This window comes from Castanea sativa, chromosome 1 (genome assembly GCF_040712315.1).
Source record: "Castanea sativa cultivar Marrone di Chiusa Pesio chromosome 1, ASM4071231v1".
Classification (NCBI taxonomy): domain Eukaryota; kingdom Viridiplantae; phylum Streptophyta; class Magnoliopsida; order Fagales; family Fagaceae; genus Castanea; species Castanea sativa.
In genome coordinates, this window is record NC_134013.1 from 16215589 (window position 1) to 16238446 (window position 22858).

The following is a 22858-nucleotide window of genomic DNA, read 5'->3' on the forward strand; positions in this document are numbered from 1 at the left end:
CACAAAAATGTCATCCCAATACCTCTCAACTTTAAAAGCCTAACCAACGGAGGCAAATTGATTCTAATCCACAATATCTAACAGACAAACTTCCTTAGGGCTCTGATTGAAATTTAAAAACAAAAATACAAGATGATGAAGAATAGTTAAAAAAGAGGCTGCTTCCTTGGGCAGGCACACAATAATCTATCAAATAATGCCAAATGAAACTGTATCAGACCACGTCGTCAAATTCCATGAAGCCATTGATCTTATAAAGCTTCAAAACAGAGAGAACATAATCAACCTTCCTATCATAACGTAAACAATAAAATTTCTCTTCCAAAACTTGCAATACAATCCACCCATAATTATTTGGTACCAAAAGAAAAATGTTAAATAACAAAGAAAAACTCAGTTTAATACCATCATCTATCAGATCCGCCTACAATATAAGGATATAAAATTTGGGGGAAAAAGAAAAAGAAGCAAAGAGAAGTGAAGATAACAGGTATTTTGGAAGACAGGTACCACAGCCATCGCAACCAGAAAGGTAACAACTGTGTTTAAGGGGATGTGGTAGTTGAAGGTGAAGCCAATGCAGTAAGAACATCTGTCACAGACGCCATGACACTCAAAGCGGCTTTCAGAACCTCCTGTGAACACCCTGGCTTTACGATGGTTCGCACCTGGAGAAAAGAGAAAAGGTAATTTTAAGAAAAATAGATGACAATAATGGAGAATATATGTCAAATGTTGACATTCACATCATGACTAGAAAACAATTTTGCACAAGTGCAAATTTGAGAAGAAATAGAATTTGTGGCTTTGATCCCTAAAACAGGTTGTCATGTCACGTGAGAACATACAAAAAATTATTAAAGCCATGCTTGATCATCCCAATTATCAGAAACATCAACAGAAAGTGACAGATTAGAAGATCTTGCGGTCTGAATAATTGTCCTTGTTTTTTCTCTTTTCATTGTAAAGTTCATAGCATGTACAAAGAAGACCTGAGAGAGAGAGAGAGAGAGAGAGAGAGAGATCAAAGAATAGTAAGCACCTTGTCAAGGTATTCCTGCAGTTTCTTGATACGGCCCATGTAATCCTGGTCTTCAACACATAGAGTTACAACCTTAGCATCAGCACCAGGACCATCGAACTGAAGGGGTCCTGGATTTCTGTAGATATCATCCATCAGAAATCTTGCTGCATTTTGCCTCAACAGACTGCAAACAAGGTCATGAATCAGTTGACAACCAAAGTGATAATGGAATCTCGTGAAGCAGAAAGACCAATGTTTCATTTGATTTATATGAACATCAAGCAAAGCTGTGGCCACTGGCCAACACACACACAGATTCTATAACAAAAGTAATGCCATTTAATAATAAAATAAAATAATCAAACAAATGAGTCATATAATCAGTTAGAAATTTTTATTCTTTTCTTCCCTTCTTCCTTTATCCTAAATCCCAACTCTATATCAATTAAGCATCTTTATTCTTGCATGCAATAATGAGGAGACTTACTCATATGCTTTGCCTCTCAAGTCCACAGTTGCTGGATGAATAGCAGGTTTTCCTATTGACAAGGCCCCCGGATTTTGAGACCAACGCCTCACAGTCATCATTGCCTAATGTCCAACAAATACGGTCAATGGAGTTAACATTCTAGACAAATGCAAGCATTACCAAAGAACCAAAAATACTGGACTTTCACTTGACTAGAAATAATAGACATTTAAGGAAAACTACAAAATCCATATTTGTGAGTTGCAATGGATGAGAAAAGCTTTTTTTTCCTCTTTTGTTTTATTTTATTTTTATTCCTGATAAGTTAGTGGCCCAAGGGGAGGGAAGAGTTGAACCAGTGATTATACCTAGTAAATATAATTTTACGACTAATTTTTAAGATCAAACCCCCTGCAGTAGGTCCACACCTTGGGGTTTATGGAGGAGAAAGGCTATATAAGTATAAAAAGAGAGAAAACCCTACTGTCATTGGAGCAGCAGCACAACGCCACTTATTCACAGGATTCTTCAAGTTAGTTACAGTTGCCAAGTAACCATTCAAACCAGCTGCTAACATATGATAGCAGATGTGTCCAAGAACCTGCAAGGATATCAAATAACTATGATCATGACAGGTGATAAAATATTTATAGCTAAAAGGCTGACAAGCCAAAGCAATGCCAAGTGTTTCCATACATAGGCATAGTCACAGTCAAATTTTGATGGTAATGATCCCCGAGCCTGATAACCAAAGAAGTGACAGATAGCATTGAATTTCTTCCCTTTGTATGTGCCTTCTTTCTGCTCAAAACACCAAACACATCAGCAACTGCATTTTGTTACAAAAAATAACTTAGTTTAAACAGTTAATTGTAACCAATTCTAAGCCAATTATGGTTTTCTTATCCCAAGAAGCACTTATTATCTCACCTAGAATCATGGTTCAAATATTTTAGGCATCAAAAAGAAAAACATACATGATAGAAGTAAAACAAGAGGTTAAGGAATGCCTTCTTAGAGGTGTTTAATGATAAAGCGAAAGGAGAGCTAGATCATCATATGGCACATAGATTATCAAAACTTTAACGAGGGCTACAAGTTTTGAAGAATGACAACAAAATGCCATGCTAGCATAAAAGAAGAGAGAGAAAAATGACAAGCAAAGAACAAATGGACACATTATGGGTAGTTAGGCCAATTGGATTCATTTTCCCATCCTCTTAAGTGGTTAGCATTTCACTTCTAATATCATTTATTGACATTTCCTTCTTTAATAGAGTAGAGGTCTTTTTTTTTTTTTTTTTTGAGAAAAATAGAGTAGAGATTCAAGTATGAGAAACAGAGAGGGAACATCATTGGATAATTTGCAACCAGAAAATTATTCACAGGAAAAGAGAAAATTAAAAATACAGTATTGACAGTATATGGGGGGAAAAAAAAGAAAACAAAAATTGAATGGAGATTAATCTATAATACCAGTCGCTTGTTCATTTCTGCCTCCACAAGATGTGCGAGAAGTTTCTCTGTCTCAATCTGTAATATAAAGCAAAAACGATATAAGAGATCTTGAAGTTTGATGATTCCTTTTCAAAACACAACTCTCTGAAGACCATTACCTGGGACAACTGTGCAGAGTCATCAGATTCAGGGTAAAGGAGCAGCTGTAACATTCAAAGACACAATCTTAGATGAGCCCCATAACTCATTAGAATAAGATTAAGTACAATGCCTTATAATGTGATTTTTTTGTGGCAAATTGGTACCTGTTTCTTAATAAAGGGTGGCAAAAATTCAAACAAAGCAGATGCCCAGGGTGAAAGTTGAGTAGAAATGTTGTCAGTGGAAATACCTTGCCTGAGCAAACTATGAATTTCCTGAGGTCCAAGATGTTTATGTTAGAGCATAAAATAATATAACTCATTAGTCTCACATGAAACTATGAAGAGAAAATTGCAACATCAGTTTTCCATGGAAACAGAAGCCACTGGTATGAATGATGGTTCAAGATAATTCATCTTAACAGGGGGGTGGGGAGAGAGAGAGTTGCTATGAAAAGGAATTATTAGTTCGAACTGCCTGTTACCTTCAATAGGGCATATATTTCAGGGATGCTTTCTATAAGACCTTCTGGTAGTAAGATGACTCCATGATACTTGTCTGGTCCCCAAAATGAAGTGGGGAAAAAAAGAGATAGGTCAGATAACAAAAACTGAAATTATCACCAACAACATGAAAAAGCTTGAATTATTTAGAACCTTGCTCTGCCCTAGCTTGAACTGCATCACAAATTTGTGCTGCAATATCAAAAAGTGTAAGCTTTGAGGCAGCCACCTCCTCCCCAAGAATAACCTGCAAAGAGCATATCAGGTTATATTTAGAAAAGAGATCAAGAAAAATATAAAATATATGTCGATAACTTCACAATGGCATAATCAAATTGCATAACACCAAACAAGAAAAGCTAACCATATTGGGATGGGATTGGAGGGTGCACTCCAAAGCAACATGGGATGCCTTCCGGCCCATGAGTCGGATAAAATAATAATACTGGAACAGAAAAGAAGTTATGGAAACTTTTAGATTGAGAATAGAAGAAAGGAACAAAACAGATAGGATACTAAAAGCAATTACAAGAGCTCTCGATTCACCATAAAAGAGGTTTATGGCGCAACAAGATCAATAAGGCTACAGAAAAATTCTAACGTCAGTTCACCCTTTACCTTCTCCGCGGAGAGTGCATCAGTGCAGACATTGCTAATGAGCTGGGAATTGACCTGAAAGAAAAGAAGAAAATTGATTTCTCATCCTCAAGATTCTTTAATTACACCTAATTGCAAATCAAGGGTTAACGTGCCCCAGCTGCTACTTGCATGTAATCTCTCAAGGTAATAAGAAACAGATAAAGGAAAAAGGAGGTAATATAAAAGAAAAAATATAAAGGGGGAAAAAGTTTTTCATCGTCCTTAATCAATAAATTTGCATGCATATATTTCCCTACCAAGTAAAAGGTCATTACCATTTGGCTAATTATGCACTAGGGAAATAAAGGCTTCCTCCAGGAACCTTTTTTTTTTTGTTCCTTTTTTTAGGTAACTTCCTCAGAGAGCATGATGGTTATTACTACACTTCACTTTCAAGTAAAAGATCAACATCAATTGACTAATACCTTACATATTGTATCAAAACCAACATTGGTCTCCACAAACTGGTTCTTCAGATCTCCATTCAGTGTAACAGGTACACCAATCACCTGTCAAATTAATAGAAGTTCTATTAATAGACCGTGCTATCATAAAAACATATCTAGATTAAAATTACAAATGATGCAAGTAATAAAATTGCAACAGAAGCATTTAAAAATCCAATTGCTTTATTCTGGAGACAAATACCTATAAATATGAATGAAGTAATACATAAAATTATAATAAATACATCACATGCAAAGTACCTTCGTTGGGCATTTTGCTACAGCAAACGTTTCAGCAAGCTGAGCAGCATCTGTGTTTGATGTCACTCCTACAAAAATATCATAGATTTATACTCAATAACTTCAAATTAAAAATATATATATATACACACACACACTAACTGCAAACATATTCTACACCTTACCTCCAATAATGACAAGGCCATCCAATTTCAAATCTTTGCAAGCATTTAGGGCAGAATTAACTTGCTCGGTTGTTCTAATTTGATCCTTTGTCCGTCCCAGCAAATCATAACCACCTGGCCAAGCACAGCCAATTTATACGGTTCATAAAATTCAAATAATTTAATATCTCTAAGTGGTGATTTTCTTCCAGGATACCTACCTTGATTTTTGTAGGTTGAAAGAATGTCATCTGTAATCTCAAGAGTTTTCTTTGCGAATAAACCTTCTGAACCACCTGTTACCAGTTACAAAGGCGCTGGCTTAAGTAAATAATATTTGCTTCAACAGAGAAAATGCACACACCATTCACTTATATCCCAACGAAAGCAAAAATAAAACATAATCTAGAAATGAAACCCATCCATAATTCTTTATGAGATCTAATGTTTTAAAGCAACCAAACAAGCCAGTTTCAAGTGTTGATGTGAGGAAAAATTCAAAGCAAATAAATAAAAACAAAGTAAAATTGAAAATAATTATACATATCTAGATTTATACACACACACGCATATGGATATAATAAAATAAATAAAAAGACACAACAAACAAGCATACTAATTTAATTACAAAAAACTAGATACTAAAAACTCAAATAGAAAATGCAGTTTACCGAGAAATCCAAGTAAAGTACTCTTGGGGTTGTGAATTTTAAGAGCACTGTAAAGACCCCATACAACATTATGTCCTCCAGGAGATTGTCTCCCACAAAAGACTATTCCCACCCTGTTAAAAGATATGACATTGGATAAATAAGATGTAAATGTAATATAAAAAATGTACATGAGAGGACTATGCAATTATAATCAGATATGCACCTAAAAGCCGGATGCTCGGTTATGATCTGAGCATCTGGGACTTTTGCAGTGGCCCTGAGAAAGTGAGCCAAAGGCTGACCATAAGTGTTGGGAAAGTAACGGGCTATGGAGTGGGCATCAGCGGGGTCTGCTGCTGCAGCTGCATCACCAAATTCAACCCTGACAGTGGTTCCCTGTTTGATGATAATGTAGGATTACCTCAGTCATTATTCCAACTCTGTTAAAAATTAAATTATTAACCAGAAAGCACCCTTTCATGGCACGGATTAATAGATATCTCATTTATGTTAATTTTCATCATCAATAAACAGTAATAACTACACTAAAACACATGAGTATATGATTTATCGCCATCAAATCAAAACCCTAAACTTAAACTGAAAAACACAATAAAATATTTCATAGTAACACAACTGACATGGGAAAATTCTGAACATCAATGCCATGAAACAACAAATACGATTGAAAACAGTAATACCAATTAACAAGAAACCAATGGTCAAACTCAAAAGCATAAATCTTGAGCTAAAAAAGTTGCAACAAATGAACGTTGCAGGGTTTTGAAGATATTATAATAGACAATTCTCAGTGACAAAACAGAGTGGCAGTAGACAAAAATAGATCTAATCAACCAGTTCCATGAATTCTTTTCGCACGCAAGTAGATCTAACACACAATCAGATCACAGATTTTTTGTCAAACACATAGTGAGCAAGCCATTGCATGTAAAAACCAAAACCAAAACAAAAACAAAAACAAAAACATATTCAGCATAATAGGAGAAAACCCGATTGGAGATCAACCATAAAAAAAAAAACACAAAACGAATACAAGTGTAAAATAAAGAACAGATTTTTAACACGACAAGAACTTCATAGTAAAAGAAGGGACGGGGGGGGGCACCTGGAGACAAGGAGGGAGTTCAGGTTGGTAAAGAGATCGGAGTTGTTGAAGGTCGGAGAGTTCTCTGGGAATGCCGTAATCTGAATCCATCAGAGAATTCCTTGGTGTTCGCTAACTCTGTCTGCGACTGAGAGTTCCTTTTTTTATTTTTGGTTTTGTTTTGTTTTACCTAGTTTTTGAGGAGGGAGGTTTTTGGTGTTTGTTGGGGTTTGGGTTTGAGATTAGTAGTAGTAGTTGTTGTTCACTGTGGGAGGGTCCTTATAAAGACCGTTTTTAAAGGGGGAAAAGGTGGTGACTCGGCGATACAACCAACCTTGTTGCGGCCACAGTTTTGGTTGTCCTAGCTCTTCTTTCTAACTTGCCTCTGTTTTTTCTATTTTATTACGTAAATGCCATGGGTTTTTTCTTTTTTTGTGGGTTTGACTGATTTGCCCTCTGCTTCTCGAATCCTTGAATTTTACTCGTTGGGATCCTGTTCTGCGGATTTCAACTGTACTTCACCGACCCTTTTGTCATCACTGGTATACCAAGATCAACGTGATTACCACCGTTGATTTATCTCTTCTTACGTACTTTGTTTTTTCTTAGCAATCTTTTTTTCAACAAATTTAGAATTATTTTTAAACCCAAATAAAAAATTACAAAGATAAACGATCCGTTTGAGATCGGCTTATTTTACAGAAATTGAAAATATTTTAGATAAAGGTAAAAGTTAGCTGAAATAGTACAGTGAGACTCATAAATAATACTAAAAAATATAATAAGACTATAAATAATAGAAAAAACAAGTTAAATAGTATAATAAATTGGCAAATTTTTGCCAAATGCATCCAAAGTATCAAAATAAAAACAACAGGCACAAAGACATACTTTAGTTTTTTTTTTGTTAGTTGTATTGGATCTGGATGGTATATCCATGATTCTAGCATGAAGTCATGAGCTCGTAATGGCCCATGCGGATGGTTGGAAAGTTGTAACTCAAGAAGGATGGAGTAATTAAAAAGGCACAATTATCAACACAATTATCAACACGGTAATCACTTTCACGTATACTCAAAAATAAATTTATCACTTGCACTTTGTCACATCACTATTGTGGTAAAAAATTGTAAAAAATTTTGTAATTCTAGACTTTTTCAATAAATTATAACATATGCACTATATATGCACCATCTATAGTCCTTCCCATTAACATAATTTAAGAATAGAAGTGTTACCATCTACAATATTTTCATAATAGATTACAAGTAGTAAGTTGTTATCACTTAAAAATTTTTTTTTATCTATCGATAGTAGCTAATAACAACTTGTCACCTAATATTTATTATGAAAAATATTACGTAGATAGCATTTCTCATTAAAGAATGATTAAAACATAAATTAGTTATTAGGCAAAACAAAGTTACAGTTTTTCTCAACTAACAAAAAAAAAAGATGAAAAGTTAGATATATTTAAGAAAAAGAGATTCTAGCTTCTGGTATATGCTGAAAACCAAAAGTCAAAACATCTCAGTTCCTTTTTCACAGTTTCCCATGTATTTATTTTCATTTCATGTTCCTTTTTAGTACCAAAAATAGGTATTCTGTTGAATATTTCATTCATTTTAATTTTTCTAAAACACTTTTTATAGTTTTTTAATACAAAACATCACGTTGAGAGGTCAACTGCTACGAAGCATGGTCATCAATGTTATTATTATAATTCATTATTTTTCTCTTTAAAAAAATCGTTCATCTCTTTATCAGTTTTTTTCTCTTTATTTTAACAGTTTTTTCTTGCTTTCATCATTTATCTCTTCAAAAAAAAAAACTCTCCATTTCTTTAATAATTTTTTTTCAGTGACAAAATTTGACTACAAATTTAATTATATATAATCAAGTTTGTAACCAAACTTTATTCTTATTTTTAATTTAAATTCAAGCCATAATATTACTTAACCGGTTTCGGCCGCCCTGGGTTTAAGGATGTAGCCTACAAAATAATATACTAATACTTTAAGATAGAAGTAGAACCTATTAGCTAGGGAGCAAAAGTGGTTCGCGGATTTGTTTAATTTGGTTGAATCAAGATAATTTTGTTTAACATTACACAAAAGTGGCTTTTAATAAGATAATTTTTAACTTAGATGTGAAATACAGAAAGTTGAGGGGCAAAGTATAGAAAGATAGCACCGGTCGCACTTAACAAAGCTGACCGGCCGGAAGATGAAAGATAGGTGCTTGCTTGTGCTTCATTGTGCACATTCGGTTGGAATATGCTGTTAGGGACATTTTTGTAACTTAATGGAGGCCCACTGACTTACCAACCAATGTTTTTATGTAATACTAACTTCAAAAACACTGGCTATATGTATCCTTCACCTAACTCTCCACCAATGAACTTTTCTCTAACGCCATGTCTCCTCAGGTCAAGGCATTGGGCTACTCTAGAAATAGGAAGGGTCAGTTTTCGTTTTTTTTTCTTGAGCTCTAGAATAGGGTAGGGGGTTGGAAAATGGAAATGGGACAAGATGGTTCAATTTTGGATGCTCCATTTCTTTTTTAAGACTTGGAAAAAACTGACATTCACTGTTTCACACAAGGCGAGACTAGAATAAATCATCACAAGACGTAAACAATTTATCATCTAGAATATAAACAAGATTGTTTAGATTTGAATTTTATCTAGGTCAATGAAGAGTTTTTAAGATAGAAATTAAAATAGTGAATTTGAAATACTAATATTGAATTTAAAAATATGATATTCTAAAAATACTTCAAGCTAATACTTTGTTTTTAACGCATACCACTTTATAATCTCTGTTTAGATTTATCTTGAAAGAAATAAGATACATACAACACAAACGAAGTTTTTTAGCATGGTAATTTAAGTTATTAAGTTATTATTACTTGAAATAATAAACGGAGCAAATTAAAATACCTTACTTTCTAAAAAAATTAAAAATAAATTGAAATATCTTAAAATTTTAAACTTTTGCTATAAAACACTCCTTAACAAGGTTGTAGTCCTTATTTTATGCTTCTAATAAATTTAAAAGATTTGAGTAGCTTTGCATCTTCAAATCCTTTATACATGTTAATCTAAATAGAAAAAATAATTAAGAATCTAATAATTTTGTAAATTAATAAAAATATAAAAAAGATTGAGATGTTACAAGATGTCAAGATCTAAATATGGATCTCACAAAGATCCTACGTATTTATAATTTTACTTAAAGATGTGAATTAGATCATAAAATTTGAAGATTTAAAGATATAAAATAAGAATTTGATAACTATACGAAGAAGGTAACTTTGACATTATTTTTTCTTTTTTTAGAAAGTTGATTTGACAGTTATGAGATATAGATATGAGAAAATAAAAGAATCACTAATGTTGACAATAACAAGATATGTATAAAAAAATTATGAATAAGATACATATATATATATATATATATAAAAGATTAAATCATACAAATAAATAATTATATACACACACAATACTTAAAATAGGGCAAGCAAAACCCAATCCTCCTCTCATCCCTCTTCAAGAGGGGAAGTACCCAAAGAGCAACTGAACACGAAATTTTTACCATCCCTGTATTCACTACATGAGAACATATCAATTTTTCAAAGAATGTTATAACTTAGTCCAATGCCAAGCAAACAAACAAAAAATTAATGTGGATATTATCATTAATTTTCGCCCCAAAGGCCCAGATTATTTATAGTTGGTCTGTTAGAATTCTAGGTTAGGTCAAGTTCACCTAACCTGATAGGAGCACATTCCAAATGAGGAGAAGAAAATGAAATCACACCCAAAGCATATGTGTCATGTGGCAAGAGATCTCCAACAACAATCTCTCAAAATGCGTAAATCTCACAATAATGCAGTAATCTCTCAAAGTGTGTAAATCTCACAATAACGCAATAATCTCTAATTACAATGTGTAGACGATCGTTCAAGTTTTCTAGTTAATCTTTAGCCCTTCAAAAATCGTACCACTATGCTCCAAATTCTTGACAAATATTCAGAAAAAGGAAAATAGGTAGATATCGGATTACTTTCTAGCTCACCTACCAAAGACAAAGAAAGCAGCCCCATATTCGCATTTTATGTCGGTCTCTCTAGCAAACCTCACACTCTCCATTTATTTTGGGGTAAGCAATGCTACCTAATTATAATATAACTAGCATCTAACCACGGGTGTTACCGGTTCTTTTATTTTTTTAAATTAAAATTAACAATAATTTGTATCTGTTATTCGTAATTTAAAAATATATTTATTTATTTTTCAAACAAATAAAAATAAAAATTATTAACTTTATAGATAAACAGTAATTTCTTTCTTAAATGTGATGAAAAAAAATCCTAAAAAAAAAATCTTAAATTTTAGGAATTTTTTTTGTTTAAAATTCAAAATTCAAATGAAATTTGTTATTTAACATTTATGACCATTTTTCTAAATAAAGTTACTTTTCATTAATACGGATATTTTTAAATCATATAAAAGACCATTGAAATAGGAAAATCCTCTTATTTATAATATAGATAATGATGAGATTTAAGGTCCATTTAAGTAATAAGGATGAAATTTAAAGTCCGTTTGGTAACAGCTAAATATAACTGAAACTTAAAATTTTATTCTAAAAATACTGTAAATAAAATTAAAAGTTAACTAAAATAATCTCATGAAACCCACGAGTAGTATTAAAAAGTGCTATAAGCCCCATGAATAGTGACATAAACAAACTAAATAGTAAAAGAAGCTGAACAATATAAGCTTAACCCAAACGCAACCTTAGAGGTGCAGCTTTGTCAATTGAGAATATATCTCCTCAGCCAGAGATCCCTTCTCTTGCCCGAAGGAAGATGAAAATGGCTACTCCATGCATAAAACTCAGTCCACATTGTGCTACAATGAACATGGTAATATATACTAATATACATCCAGAATTTTTTCATGATATTGAAACTTCAAACTGTAAATAACCAGCTTGAAAACTTCATATATGCTTTGATAAAGATGCTTAAAGCTCCTTTTACTTTTTTATGATTGCTAAATTATAGTCACGATCCAACAGAGAAAGGTGGAGAACCATGCCTCAATAATGGAAACAGGAATACATACTTTCAACACAAAATAATATACCATGCGAAAAGGCAAAGAATAACGATTCCGCTATAATAAATAAACAGGGAACCATAACTTAATTTACTCATTAAAAATCCACCAGCATGTCCGTTAGTATCATTTATTATCACTTAACTAACTACTCTCAACACCTAGACATCAAAATAGAGAGACAACTGAGCATATAGAGGAAGAAGAAAGTCTCTCACAAAAACTCAGAGAACAAGGTTTGTGAGAACAAGGTAACTCGGTTTCATTTTTGTCTTCGAAGCTTTGCATCTCCTACTCTTTACAAACGATTGTACCATCAAGTCTCCAAACGTCTTACTTCTTGCCCCTCTTAGAGCTACTCCTGGGTTTCCCTGTCCCACGTTTACGAGTGGAACTATTTCCAGGATTAACCGGGGCATTGCTGGCAGATTGAATAGGCACATGATGCCCAGGAACCAAAGCAGGGAACCCAACAGCAGGGATTCTGCAAAGTAACCATGGTCAACATCATCCAAGTCAAAAAACATGATTAGATTAGCCATCACATAGGACAGAAGCATTATGAAAACAATACTCTTTCTTTTCCCACTTTTAAATGAACTAGGTAAAAGCTCAAACTAAAGATTTACTGAAACCATAATGGTAATTCAACCAAACTTTGCAAGCACAGGCACAACAACCTCTTACAAGTAAGGTCATGAGAAATGAAAATTAGTAGAATAAGGAATACATAGAGCTGATTAATCAACTGAACACAAACATGCAAGTTGCATGATGTAGTTGGACAAGAAAAACCAAATAGTTTACACACACCAATGTGAAGGCCAAACTTCTAAAAGATCATCAAGGCTACTTTTTTTTTTCATTTAAAAGCATCGGTGAGTGTAATTTGGTCAAGATGAAGTTTAGTGCAGAACGTTGCTAGTTCAGAACAAGCAAACCTTCAATTATATATCTGTCAAGAGATAATTAAATTCAACTTTCTGGAATATATTTGAATATCATCTTATCTATAAGGTTAGTCAGACTCAATAAATAAAAAAAGTGCTTTAGTACTCTCCCCTCAAATTAGAGGGGGGGAAAATCAGACCCAGACTGAACAAGTGAAAGATCTTTTAGTTAAATTTGTCAAATCTTATGCCACACTCAGCCAATTGTAAGTTCAAACCAGCTGAGCTCAAACAGGAACACCTAGTTCAACGCAGTCCACACAATAGTTCAATTCACTAGGCAGTTATACATGGCATGTTTCCAATGGTGATTCTATAGTTCTCTCAGAATTAGCTATTAAACAACTTAGTCCCCTAGCCAAAAAAAATTAATAATAATGGTAATAGAAAAAAAAGCAAGAACCAGATGGTTGATGATTCATACCCATCAAGAGCACAGCAGACTCCTGCTTGGTCGCTGAAGCACCAAATGCGCTGCCCGAATGCAAACTAAGCCGTAATGCTTGATTCTCGGCGACACAGCACTGAAGCAAATGCCCCAGTCTCCTACATTCCCCTTCCAGATACCTAATCTTCAACTCAAGATCCCTCACATACATCTTTTTCCTCTCCCTCGACCTCACCGCCGCGTCCCTATTTCTCAGCTGCCTGAAAAATCAAATCCATAAAGACATACAACTCTTAAAGACTCTTTACCATTCAGATAAAGTAATGTATCAAACATTCATACTCTTCCAATTGTATTGAAAGTCACAAATTCCCCACAACATCTTATTTTGCCAAAAAATTATAGCCCATATCGATAAAATGTAATAAAGCACCACAGACAACAAAATTCCCAACATAATTGTTCTTTGTCATACAATTTCCTAATAGTAATTTAGTACCATGAATGAACAAAAAAATTCACCAACATAATTTGCCTTTACTAAGCAGTTCTATTTTAAAAATTTTAACAAAAAATTAAATATATAATAAACAAAGACTTGTTCTTTAAACGATTATTATACAAAATCAAACCCTAATTAAACATTACCTATAACAAAAAGTCTTTTTTTTTTTTTCTGATTTAAACAATAAGCATAACGCAAAATTGATATTCAAACCCTAATATAAAAACTTAGCAGTACCTTCTTCGTTTCTTGGAGGTAGGATCATCAGCACCATCATTATCATCATCTTGAGTTTGATCATCGTTATCGACCTTCTCCTTCACCGAACTACCGTTTCCGTCATCGGAATCACCGGAAGAGTCCTTATCAATCAGAGAAGACGCGTCGACGACCTCACCGGAAGCCTCTACAGGGGAATTCACGATTATATCGGCGAAAAAGCTGTCACAGAACTCGATGCTCGGCTCCGCCAGGCCGGAATTGTTGTTGTTGTCGTTGTCGTCGTTCATCAAAAACGTCTGGATCTCGTCGATTCCCGGTGAAACCGAATCGGGTAAACCCATGGGTTCGAGAGAAAAACCATTTCCGTCCTCTGGAAAGTCATCAAAGAAACAATCCCAATCGATTTTTTGGAGTATTTCATCGTTTAAAAAATCAGCATCATCCATAATAACCCACTAATTGGGATTTCAAAATTTTTTTTAAAAAAACCCCTAATTGAAATTTTACAATAAAAACGAAAAGAAAATTAAAAATATTCAAATGGTGTTCTACTAGTTCTAGTTCTAGTTCTAACTGGGTCTAATAAGAAGTACAGTTGTGCTTTATAGTTGTATTTAGAAACGCGTATTTTCGGTTTCCTTTGGGGGTAAGCAAAGGAAAGGTCAAATTATATTAAAGTAAAAAAGAAAATGGGAAAGGCTACAGAGTGGAAACTAGTTTCTTTGCACCAGAATGGTGGTCCATTCGCGGTGGTCCACGTGTGATTGGAGGAGAATTGGGGTTAGTGTTTGATGACGTGGACGAATAGATTTTTTGTTGCACAGATTCTATTGAGAGCCTCGGAGCAGAGGATTAAGTTCTGAGTGTTCCCGTCACTCAACCAATAGAATCGCAGTTAGTGGACGCAGAGAAAGCCGTGGCGTTAACACGTGCAAATAGTGTGCCTTTTTTTTTCTTTTCTTTTCTTTTTATATTCTTTTTGGGACTCTTTTTTTAGGGTGTTTCGTTGCATTTCAAAGAAAAATTTGAAAAAGAAAAAGATTTCCAAGTCTTTAATTCTAATGAAAAATAATAAACATAAATCCACCACGATGCCAATGAGTTTACAATATCAAAATCCTCTATTTCATGTCAAAAATCTTGTAACTTAATTGGTTAACATTTTGTCGTCGTTTTCAATGGAAACATCAACTCTCCCACATCTATCAAAGCTTACCCATTGGCCATAAAGTTCTAGCCAAATCAATAGACCAATGTTCAATTGATGTGGAGGCTGAATATATCTAGGCTTTGCAAGATGGACAATAAGGGTCTGTTTAGAATCTGTTTATTTTACTGGAATAAAAAACTTTTTTTGTTAAAAATACTATAAATAAAAGTAAAAATTAACTGAAATAGTACAGTGAGACCCATAAATAGTACTAAAAAGTGCAGTGGACTCATGAGTAATAGCAAAAATAAACTGAATAGTAAAATAAACTGACTTTTTAATTTGAAGCCAAACACACATTAAATGTGGCCTATTCAAGATTATTTAGTGAACAGTTGCCTGAGAAGAGAATGTAAGACTAATGTTGTTGTCATTAGAAGAAAAAAAGAACGAAGAAGAAGATACTAATAGAGCTACAATTGAATTGCAAATCGTGCTTTTCAAAGAAAGCAAAATGCTATATGGGTTGAAGAAACACCACCTTGTATTAAAAATATTTTACAGTTTTATGTTCAGTTGGATTAGTTGCCCCTTCCTTGAATTAGTGTCTCTGTTATTCTGTATTGGTTGATTTTTTTATATTATAAAACTATCGTCTATTACTCAAAAGAAAAAGAAAAAAACATAAGATATCATCAAAAGCTAACACATTTATGAATTTACTTTCCTTAAGAGCTTAACACATTTTGTATTTAGAGAAGGGATTTAACCTAACCATTACTTTTGATTATTATTTTTTATCCTTAGACCAAAATTCCTATTCCTATTCCTATTGGTTTTTGGTATAAATGGAGTTATATATAGTAATTATAGTCAAATATGAGTGAAAAATTATTCAATCCTCGAAGAGTAATATTTCTTTCTCTTATATGAATAGTAAATTATACCATGAATTTAATTAATGGACCTCAATATTTTTATTTTTATTATTATTTTGAGAAAATAGTGGACCTAATTATTAAATGAGGAAAAAATAGAAGTAATGAATAATTATTTCATATGAGCGCATAGCCTAGCTAGATAAAAGGTCCAATGGACATGTATTTTTATTATATATTAAAGACATTTTTTTCTCTCAAAAAAAAAAAAAAAAAAAAAAAGACATGTCTAGCTATATTATAGCTTGAATATATTCGCGCTTGCAAGGAATGGCAGCACGATGGAGGAAGATTTTTGTGCTTTTGATTCAACCCCTAATTTTGTTAAGGAATTGTTATGCTCTGATGTTAATGGGATTACCTATTGTAGGCTCTCAGCCACGAACTTAGCCATTTTGGCTCCTAGTTGTTGTTTATCTATTTCCTCTTAACCAAAAAAAAAAGAGCTTGAATATTCGTCCCTTGAATAAATCCATCATTTTGAGGAAGAAGAGAGCAGGTTGGTTAAATCTGGGACAGGGAGACTTGGTACCAGGGTAGGAATAGGTAGGTGTCAATTGGATAACAAACCTGTAGACATTTTCTTAAAATAATTTTATTGCAACCATCATATATTCTTACTCTTGTGCTTAATGACTAGTTCAAAATTATGAATAGAATTATTAAATCATACAAAATCTATGAATAAAACCATTCAAATTATTGAACAGCAAACCCAACCTTAACAGCTGCATACAATAAGAGCCCATTTAGATTAAGAGAGAGTAAATGGAGGAAAATAAAGTAAAATTAGCTAAAAATATACTAATTTTGGCTAAATCTACTCTGCTTCTGCTTCCTTCTCCTCAATCCAAATGGACCATAAATTACTACACAACATTCTCTGAACAAATCACATATCCTTGGTCATGTGTATCCCACGTTACACGTTTCACATTTTCTCAAATAAAAAGACTCCAGAGGAAATAAATTAACAAAACGGTATATTCCCTGAAATTGAACCACCAAGAAACATGTAGCAAAAGGTCATCGTCGGATGAGTTTGCAGTTTCTGTGTAAGCCAACACCATCTAAAATAACTATAACTAGATAAACAAAGCAAGAAATATCTTGTACATGACCTTGATTGTTTTCGAATTAAGGAGTAAAATTTCCATTCAGACAAAGAAGGAAAAAACAATCGCCAAGAGCTTCACAGCACGTTGGCACATCTGGCCCTCTCCATCCAGAAGCCAGGAAGGTTCAGTTCAATTTCCTGGGGTCATGCTACTCTACTCAACGTAGCCAAAAAAGAAACAAAAGACAAACAAACCTACACCACACCTCAGACATCTAGCTACAAAGTAAAGTTGCAACCAGAACTAAACAACAAACAGCAAGCACAGTTGCGGCAGAGAACACAACACATGACAGAAAGGCAAAATCATCTCAGATGCCTAACACCTCAAAGGAACCAAGTTTTTTGATAACTGAAAAAGATAAAAGAGTCCATCTTGCAGAGAGGACGCAGTTAAGGAGGGAATTCTTCCCTGTCTTACAAGAGAGCTTGACATAATTTTTAACCAATCAATACACTCTTGTGAGGATCCTACCATTATGAACCTGAACACTTCTACGTGACCATGATTTACTCCTTGTTATGCAATAAGCACATGATTATTGCACTTTGTGATAATTTTTTCGCGATTTCAAACATTCTATACACCTTTAAAATATACATACACACACACTCTTACAAGCGATAGGATTGGAATTTATGGTATCCACTCCATGAAGATTGCCTTGGTTTTTAGTGTAGGATCGAACCCCACCATTCTATGCACTTATTAAAGAAAAGCACAAAGAGGTATCACATTATACATAAATTGCCCTATAAAGTATGCTGAATTAAAGGTCTACTTGGAATTTGCTTATTTCCAATAGCTAAAAGCTAGTTCATTACCGAAAAGCTAAAAGTTACAGATTGTTTGCAAAAAAAGTTGAAACAAAAAGCAAATAAGCAATTGCCAAATGCACACCACATATTCAAGCATGATCATTACAAAAGAATAAATTTTATTGAAGATGACAAGCATTGAGCACCAAACTCCAAGAACATCAAAGTCCTGTGCATCTCATATGACCACTGTATTTTGTGCTGATAGATCAGTGTCATGGAATGACTCCAGCTAATAACTTCAATAAACTGGTAGTAAGGTAACAGTAGATAATCAGGCTCTGTATAGGTAAAGGTGGGGTCAAGAGTTCAAGTGTTTAAATAGAATATGTAGAAGGTGCTCCAAATTTCCTTCTCACATTATGTAGGTCTCAACAAGTGGAACTTCACCATTTCCTGTGACATCAACGGACCTGTCACTACAGATCACACTGCCAAACCCCATGAAACTTGAAGAAATGTCAATATTGGAGTTGCTGAAGTTATGACACTTCAATCCTCGACTTCTTTTCACCTCCAACAAATGAACACTTTAAGTTGTAACCCATACATTAATATGTGTATTGTCACCCTCCAAAAAAAACAAGTTGTCTTCGCCAGATCAAACACGGGTAGACCCTATATCTGCATTGCTAGGGCAATGGGTGAAAGAGGTGAATTTAGGACTCTCAATAGTAGAAGGGTAAAGAGTGTTTTTGTTCCTCAGGGGGTCAACCTAGTATCCTATAAAGCCACAAAACATTGAGAGAAGCACTACCTCAAAGCTAGATTTAAACCCAGACTTCGTGTTGTCAATATTCCCGCGTTAAACATAACCTGTTTTAGCTTTCCTAGAGGCAGAAAAGCAGAATATTATTCCCTGATAAACATGTTTATTTTGATTAGAAGAAAACAAAACTTAGATACACACTTCATACACTAACCAGACAACTTGCCCATTTTCTGACCCACTTTGAGTACGGCAAGCCCAATTTTCAGGGCTACCAGACCTGGCCCTAAAAGCATAAATAAAAATCATTAGAGAGAGAGAGAGGAAAAAGAAAAAAGATTCTGACTAGAAAATAACACCAGGAACAAAAATATAAGAAAATGCTCTATATCTGTTGATCAATGACCTCCAGATGCTCAGGAAGCACCTACAAATTGCAGTGACATCTAGGATCACAGAAACAATCACAATCAGTTACCTAAAACAGATGTGGACTTGTAACCACAGCCCAAATTAAGCTCTGATACAAGACTAGCAGAAGTGCAGAACCCACCACACAACAAGTGTGCCGAGGTCCTACAGTAAGTTCATATTGACCAAAGACTACATTATATTATACATCTTCCTGGAAATTTACACAAAGGATAGTGTCAATAAACCCTAAAATATTAACCTTGTCATTGTTATTTAGTTTTCTAACATCTACAACTCATCAAGTCAAGCTTGATTATCAAAGGAGCACGGGGCTTATGCCTCTAACCATTGAACGGTCAACTTATTGAACAAGTAAAACCTCAAATGAGAGAGACTGAAAAAATGAATGACAGATACCTGCAAGCCAATTTCACAGCTCCTTTGTCCTCAAATGACAAAAGACTGTCTTTTCTATTATTTCTAATTATATTATAAGCACTAGGATTATTTACATAAATACATTTAAATTTATACAGATGCTCTTCAAAAAACCCTGCCACTCTAGGAATGGGTGCTCCTATGTGATTTATGTAGCTGCTTGACAACCTACAATAAGATCAGTGCAGCTGAAAACTAACTAACTTGGCACTGATAGCCAAACCTCAAATAACACTCAAAATTGCAAAAGGCCAACCAAACCACAAAGACCTCACCAACTTCCAAATACAGTGCTCTAAAATCTTAGATCATGAATTGAGCACCAAACACTCCAGAGGAGTTCCAACTTTCTCTAAATAACAGAATCAATTTGAAACTACCACATCCTAGGGGGATTAATATTTACTCCAAACAAACTGATGCTTACTTATGATCCCAAGATTTCACACCTAGCTAAAAAGAGCTTATTCTATACAAATTCAACACAAGCTCTGAAAGCTTTAACTATCACCTTGACAACTCCCAAATTGGTCCAAATTATTTAAATTCCAATCCTAGTATCAAGCGAAGAATAAATAAATACCAACAACCTGATCAAACATTTCACTCAAAATGCATAGATATTGAGCAACATTATGAAGCCTGATGATGGGTAGTATCATCCACTTGGACCTAATTATCTGGTAAGAGATAATAGCCCACCAATAAGAAAGCGGCCCAATTCTAACGTAAAACTTAGAGAGTACCCTATTGAAAACTGTTTAGCATTTGGAAAGCAAATGGTTAAACAGTACCTTAAGACTCCAACCAATCATACCAGATAAGTACCACAAATAACATAGATTCTGGATTGGCAACTCAAACTTAAGCCAATACACTTAAATTAATGCAGAAATTTGAACTAAACACAAACCCCATTACAGCCCATACTTGAACAATGAAATTTCAACATAAAGGAAACTTAGAAGCATAAAATTTTCAAAGCATTAACCAGTACCAGCACAGTTAAAAGATTTAAATAAAAAAAATAAAAAAAACTACAATTCAACATACCACATTTAATCTACTATCTTAATTTGACACTACAATCATGGCCCGATGGTTCAATTAAAAAGAACACCAATTTGGAAGTCTCAAGTAAGCATTAAAACAAACACCTGAAGAGCAACCTAGAACGAACTAGATTTAAAAAGTAAATTACCAATGCCAAAGCCAAAGTGAGCTAGTTATATATCATATCATATAATATCACTCCCTCTCCTCCCTTTCTCGATTCCACTGCTCAATTCTAGCTCGGCGCTCCTCGCTCCCGTCCCTAACAGGACTCCTGCTCCGCTTAGGACTCCCATATCTTCTCTTAGACCCATCTCTCTCATGCCTATCACCTCTATCATGCCTATCATACCTGTCCTTGCTGGATCGCCCGTTTCCGCGATAATCACGGTCCCGAGAATCCCTCTCACGCCTATCGTGATCCCTCCGGTGCCGCTGCGGGCTCGAACTCCGGCTCCGGCTCCGGCTCACCCTATACCCACGGTACCTCCCAAACAGCTTCCTCCTCAATTCTCTTCCAATCAGCTTCACGTGCATGAAATTGCAGTACCCACCTCGGTTACAGTTATTCTCCTCGAATTGCCGACACGTGGCTTCGCGAAAATCGGTCACTGGCGAGAAATCGGCGATAATGGGTCGACCCGAATAGAACCGGCCCTGTAAGGCCTGTAAAGCCGAGGCGGCTTGGTCTTCCTCCTTGAACTGAACGTAAACGTTGCCGATCATGTGGTCGGCGAGGTTGTCGCAAACGTTGAGGCTCTCGATCTCGCCGAACTTGCTGAGTTCCTCGAAGATGTCCTCGTAGAAATCCTCGAAGTGCTCTTGGATCTTGCGCGGGTCAATGGTTTGACCCTGAGCGTCCACGCCCGGCGTGATCATGTCGGGTCGTTGGTACATGTTCGATAAAAGCAAGGTCGGAGAGATCGTCGGTCGGTTGTGGAGGCGAGAGCAGCGATCGCCGTGGCGACACGCGCCGATCTTGAAGTAGAATGGGCAATTCACTCGGTCCTTCTCGGTGCCGAAGATCGAAGCCAAGTGCTCCGCCATGGTTGTGGAGGTAATTGAATATTCTCTGTTCAAATCGTTGATTAATTTTAGGGTTTGAGAAATGGGGGAAAATAAATTGAATAAAACCCTAATTTAGAAGAGGGGGAAATTGAAAACGAAAATGAAAACCCGGGGTGTGAGGAAATTAAGATTAAAATAAATAAAAAATTCGGGGTTTTGGATTTGAGGAAGATTCTAGGCTACGTAAGAAAGTGAACTTCAATTGCTGGTTTTTGATTTATCCATCGATTAGGGACTCGAAGCGAAGGTGGAACTTAATTGGGTATATAAATTACAATCACGAATCACAAGGTGTAAAAACCATGGGTAGCATCACGGGCGTTAATTGCATTGACTTTTCTGAGTTCATTGAACAATGACAGTCTTGTGGTTTCTTTTTTTTTTTTTAAATTTATGACAAATGTTAAGAAGTATCGTCCTATTTAATAAAAAAAATTGAATAAATAAAAGAAAAATGACATAAAACTAGTTTTACATTTTATTTTTTTTCCTCTCTATGAAGCTAGTCTCGCAGCTTATAAAGCTGGAAAAAAAAAACATAAAACTACAAAAAAGATTTTAAAAAAATTTATAAAAAAAAAGTCAAAAAATTGTTGTTAATAAGTAGCTTACGGTACCCGTTAACGCAATTTTTTTATTATTACCAAAGCTTTACTTGGGCTTGAGTCAATTCAACCTAGTTCATTTGATAATCGGAATAAGCCCAAGGTTAAACATATTTGGTTGGATTTTCAACATTTGTCAGCATCTGTAAATTTTTTTTTTTTTTTTTTTTTTAATGAGAAGTAGCATCTGCAAAATTTGATCTAATTGTGGGGCGCCCTTGGATACGTTAGGGTTATCCACAACAACACAACGTTTTTTGTTGAAGTGTGTGGCTCGAACCAGCATACCCCTGCAAGCACCACGTAATGCTATACCGAGACTCCTACCAACGCACCCTGCCAACAACTCTAAATTGTCTCTTTTGGTTCATTCTAATGAAGGCTACTTTGTACCAATTTATAGTTCTATATTTAGAGTGACAATGTAAACAATATCCTATTGGCTACCCTATACTTGTCTTAAAAAATACATTGTCACAATCACTTTACGCTCAATAGAATTAGAGTGGGG

General features: G+C 34.6%; 3 protein-coding genes across 6 annotated transcripts; all 3 read right to left on the minus strand.

The window, feature by feature from the left end:
• Positions 1 to 143: 143 nt before the first annotated feature.
• LOC142637986 (pyrophosphate--fructose 6-phosphate 1-phosphotransferase subunit alpha) lies at positions 144 to 7183 on the minus strand. Its single transcript, XM_075811975.1, has 19 exons — positions 6864 to 7183; positions 5961 to 6133; positions 5756 to 5868; positions 5306 to 5380; positions 5106 to 5219; positions 4942 to 5009; positions 4660 to 4743; positions 4214 to 4267; positions 3960 to 4040; positions 3749 to 3842; positions 3577 to 3650; positions 3257 to 3367; positions 3110 to 3154; positions 2970 to 3026; positions 2190 to 2294; positions 1978 to 2094; positions 1512 to 1615; positions 1043 to 1208; positions 144 to 668 (listed from the first exon to the last, which is right to left on the minus strand). The coding sequence occupies exons 1-19, from the start codon at positions 6951 to 6953 to the stop codon at positions 546 to 548; spliced, it is 1848 nt and encodes a 615-aa protein (XP_075668090.1). The 5' UTR covers positions 6954 to 7183; the 3' UTR covers positions 144 to 545.
• A 4848-nt stretch (positions 7184 to 12031) lies between these two features.
• On the minus strand, positions 12032 to 14607 carry LOC142614219 (bZIP transcription factor 60). Its single transcript, XM_075786787.1, has 3 exons — positions 14052 to 14607; positions 13346 to 13569; positions 12032 to 12455 (listed from the first exon to the last, which is right to left on the minus strand). Exons 1-3 carry the CDS (start codon positions 14480 to 14482, stop codon positions 12196 to 12198), a joined length of 915 nt encoding a protein of 304 aa, XP_075642902.1. The 5' UTR covers positions 14483 to 14607; the 3' UTR covers positions 12032 to 12195.
• Positions 14608 to 18029: 3422 nt separating this feature from the next.
• LOC142614560 (splicing factor U2af small subunit A) lies at positions 18030 to 22010 on the minus strand. Of its 4 annotated transcripts, none has more exons than XM_075787126.1 (4): positions 20823 to 22010; positions 18971 to 19055; positions 18818 to 18890; positions 18030 to 18692 (listed from the first exon to the last, which is right to left on the minus strand). In XM_075787126.1, exon 1 carries the CDS (start codon positions 21719 to 21721, stop codon positions 20870 to 20872), a length of 852 nt encoding a protein of 283 aa, XP_075643241.1. In that variant the 5' UTR covers positions 21722 to 22010; the 3' UTR covers positions 18030 to 18692; positions 18818 to 18890; positions 18971 to 19055; positions 20823 to 20869. The 4 variants fall into 4 exon arrangements, with proteins under 4 accessions (XP_075643241.1, XP_075643231.1, XP_075643221.1 ...); XM_075787116.1 differs by having other exon boundaries at positions 18984 to 19055; positions 20823 to 22009; XM_075787106.1 differs by having other exon boundaries at positions 18030 to 18890.
• Between the last annotated feature and the right edge of the window lie 848 nt (positions 22011 to 22858).

What these genes read in the sequence shown, in the direction of transcription:
- LOC142637986 (XM_075811975.1), bottom strand. Translation starts at nt 6,953, where the DNA reads ATGGATTCAGATTACGGCATTCCCAGAGAACTCTCCGACCTTCAACAA. An exon ending in TTCAACCTACAAAAATCAAG is followed by an intron (nt 5,220 to 5,305) that starts GTAGGTATCCTG and finishes GTGCTTGGCCAG; the next exon opens with GTGGTTATGATTTGCTGGGA. An exon ending in GTTTTGATACAATATGTAAG is followed by an intron (nt 4,268 to 4,659) that starts GTATTAGTCAAT and finishes CTTTTCTTTCAG; the next exon opens with GTCAATTCCCAGCTCATTAG.
- LOC142614219 (XM_075786787.1), bottom strand. Translation starts at nt 14,482, where the DNA reads ATGGATGATGCTGATTTTTTAAACGATGAAATACTCCAAAAAATCGAT. An exon ending in ACCTCCAAGAAACGAAGAAG is followed by an intron (nt 13,570 to 14,051) that starts GTACTGCTAAGT and finishes TTGATTTTTCAG; the next exon opens with GCAGCTGAGAAATAGGGACG. An exon ending in GTCTGCTGTGCTCTTGATGG is followed by an intron (nt 12,456 to 13,345) that starts GTATGAATCATC and finishes GTTACTTTGCAG; the next exon opens with AATCCCTGCTGTTGGGTTCC.
- LOC142614560 (XM_075787126.1), bottom strand. Translation starts at nt 21,721, where the DNA reads ATGGCGGAGCACTTGGCTTCGATCTTCGGCACCGAGAAGGACCGAGTG.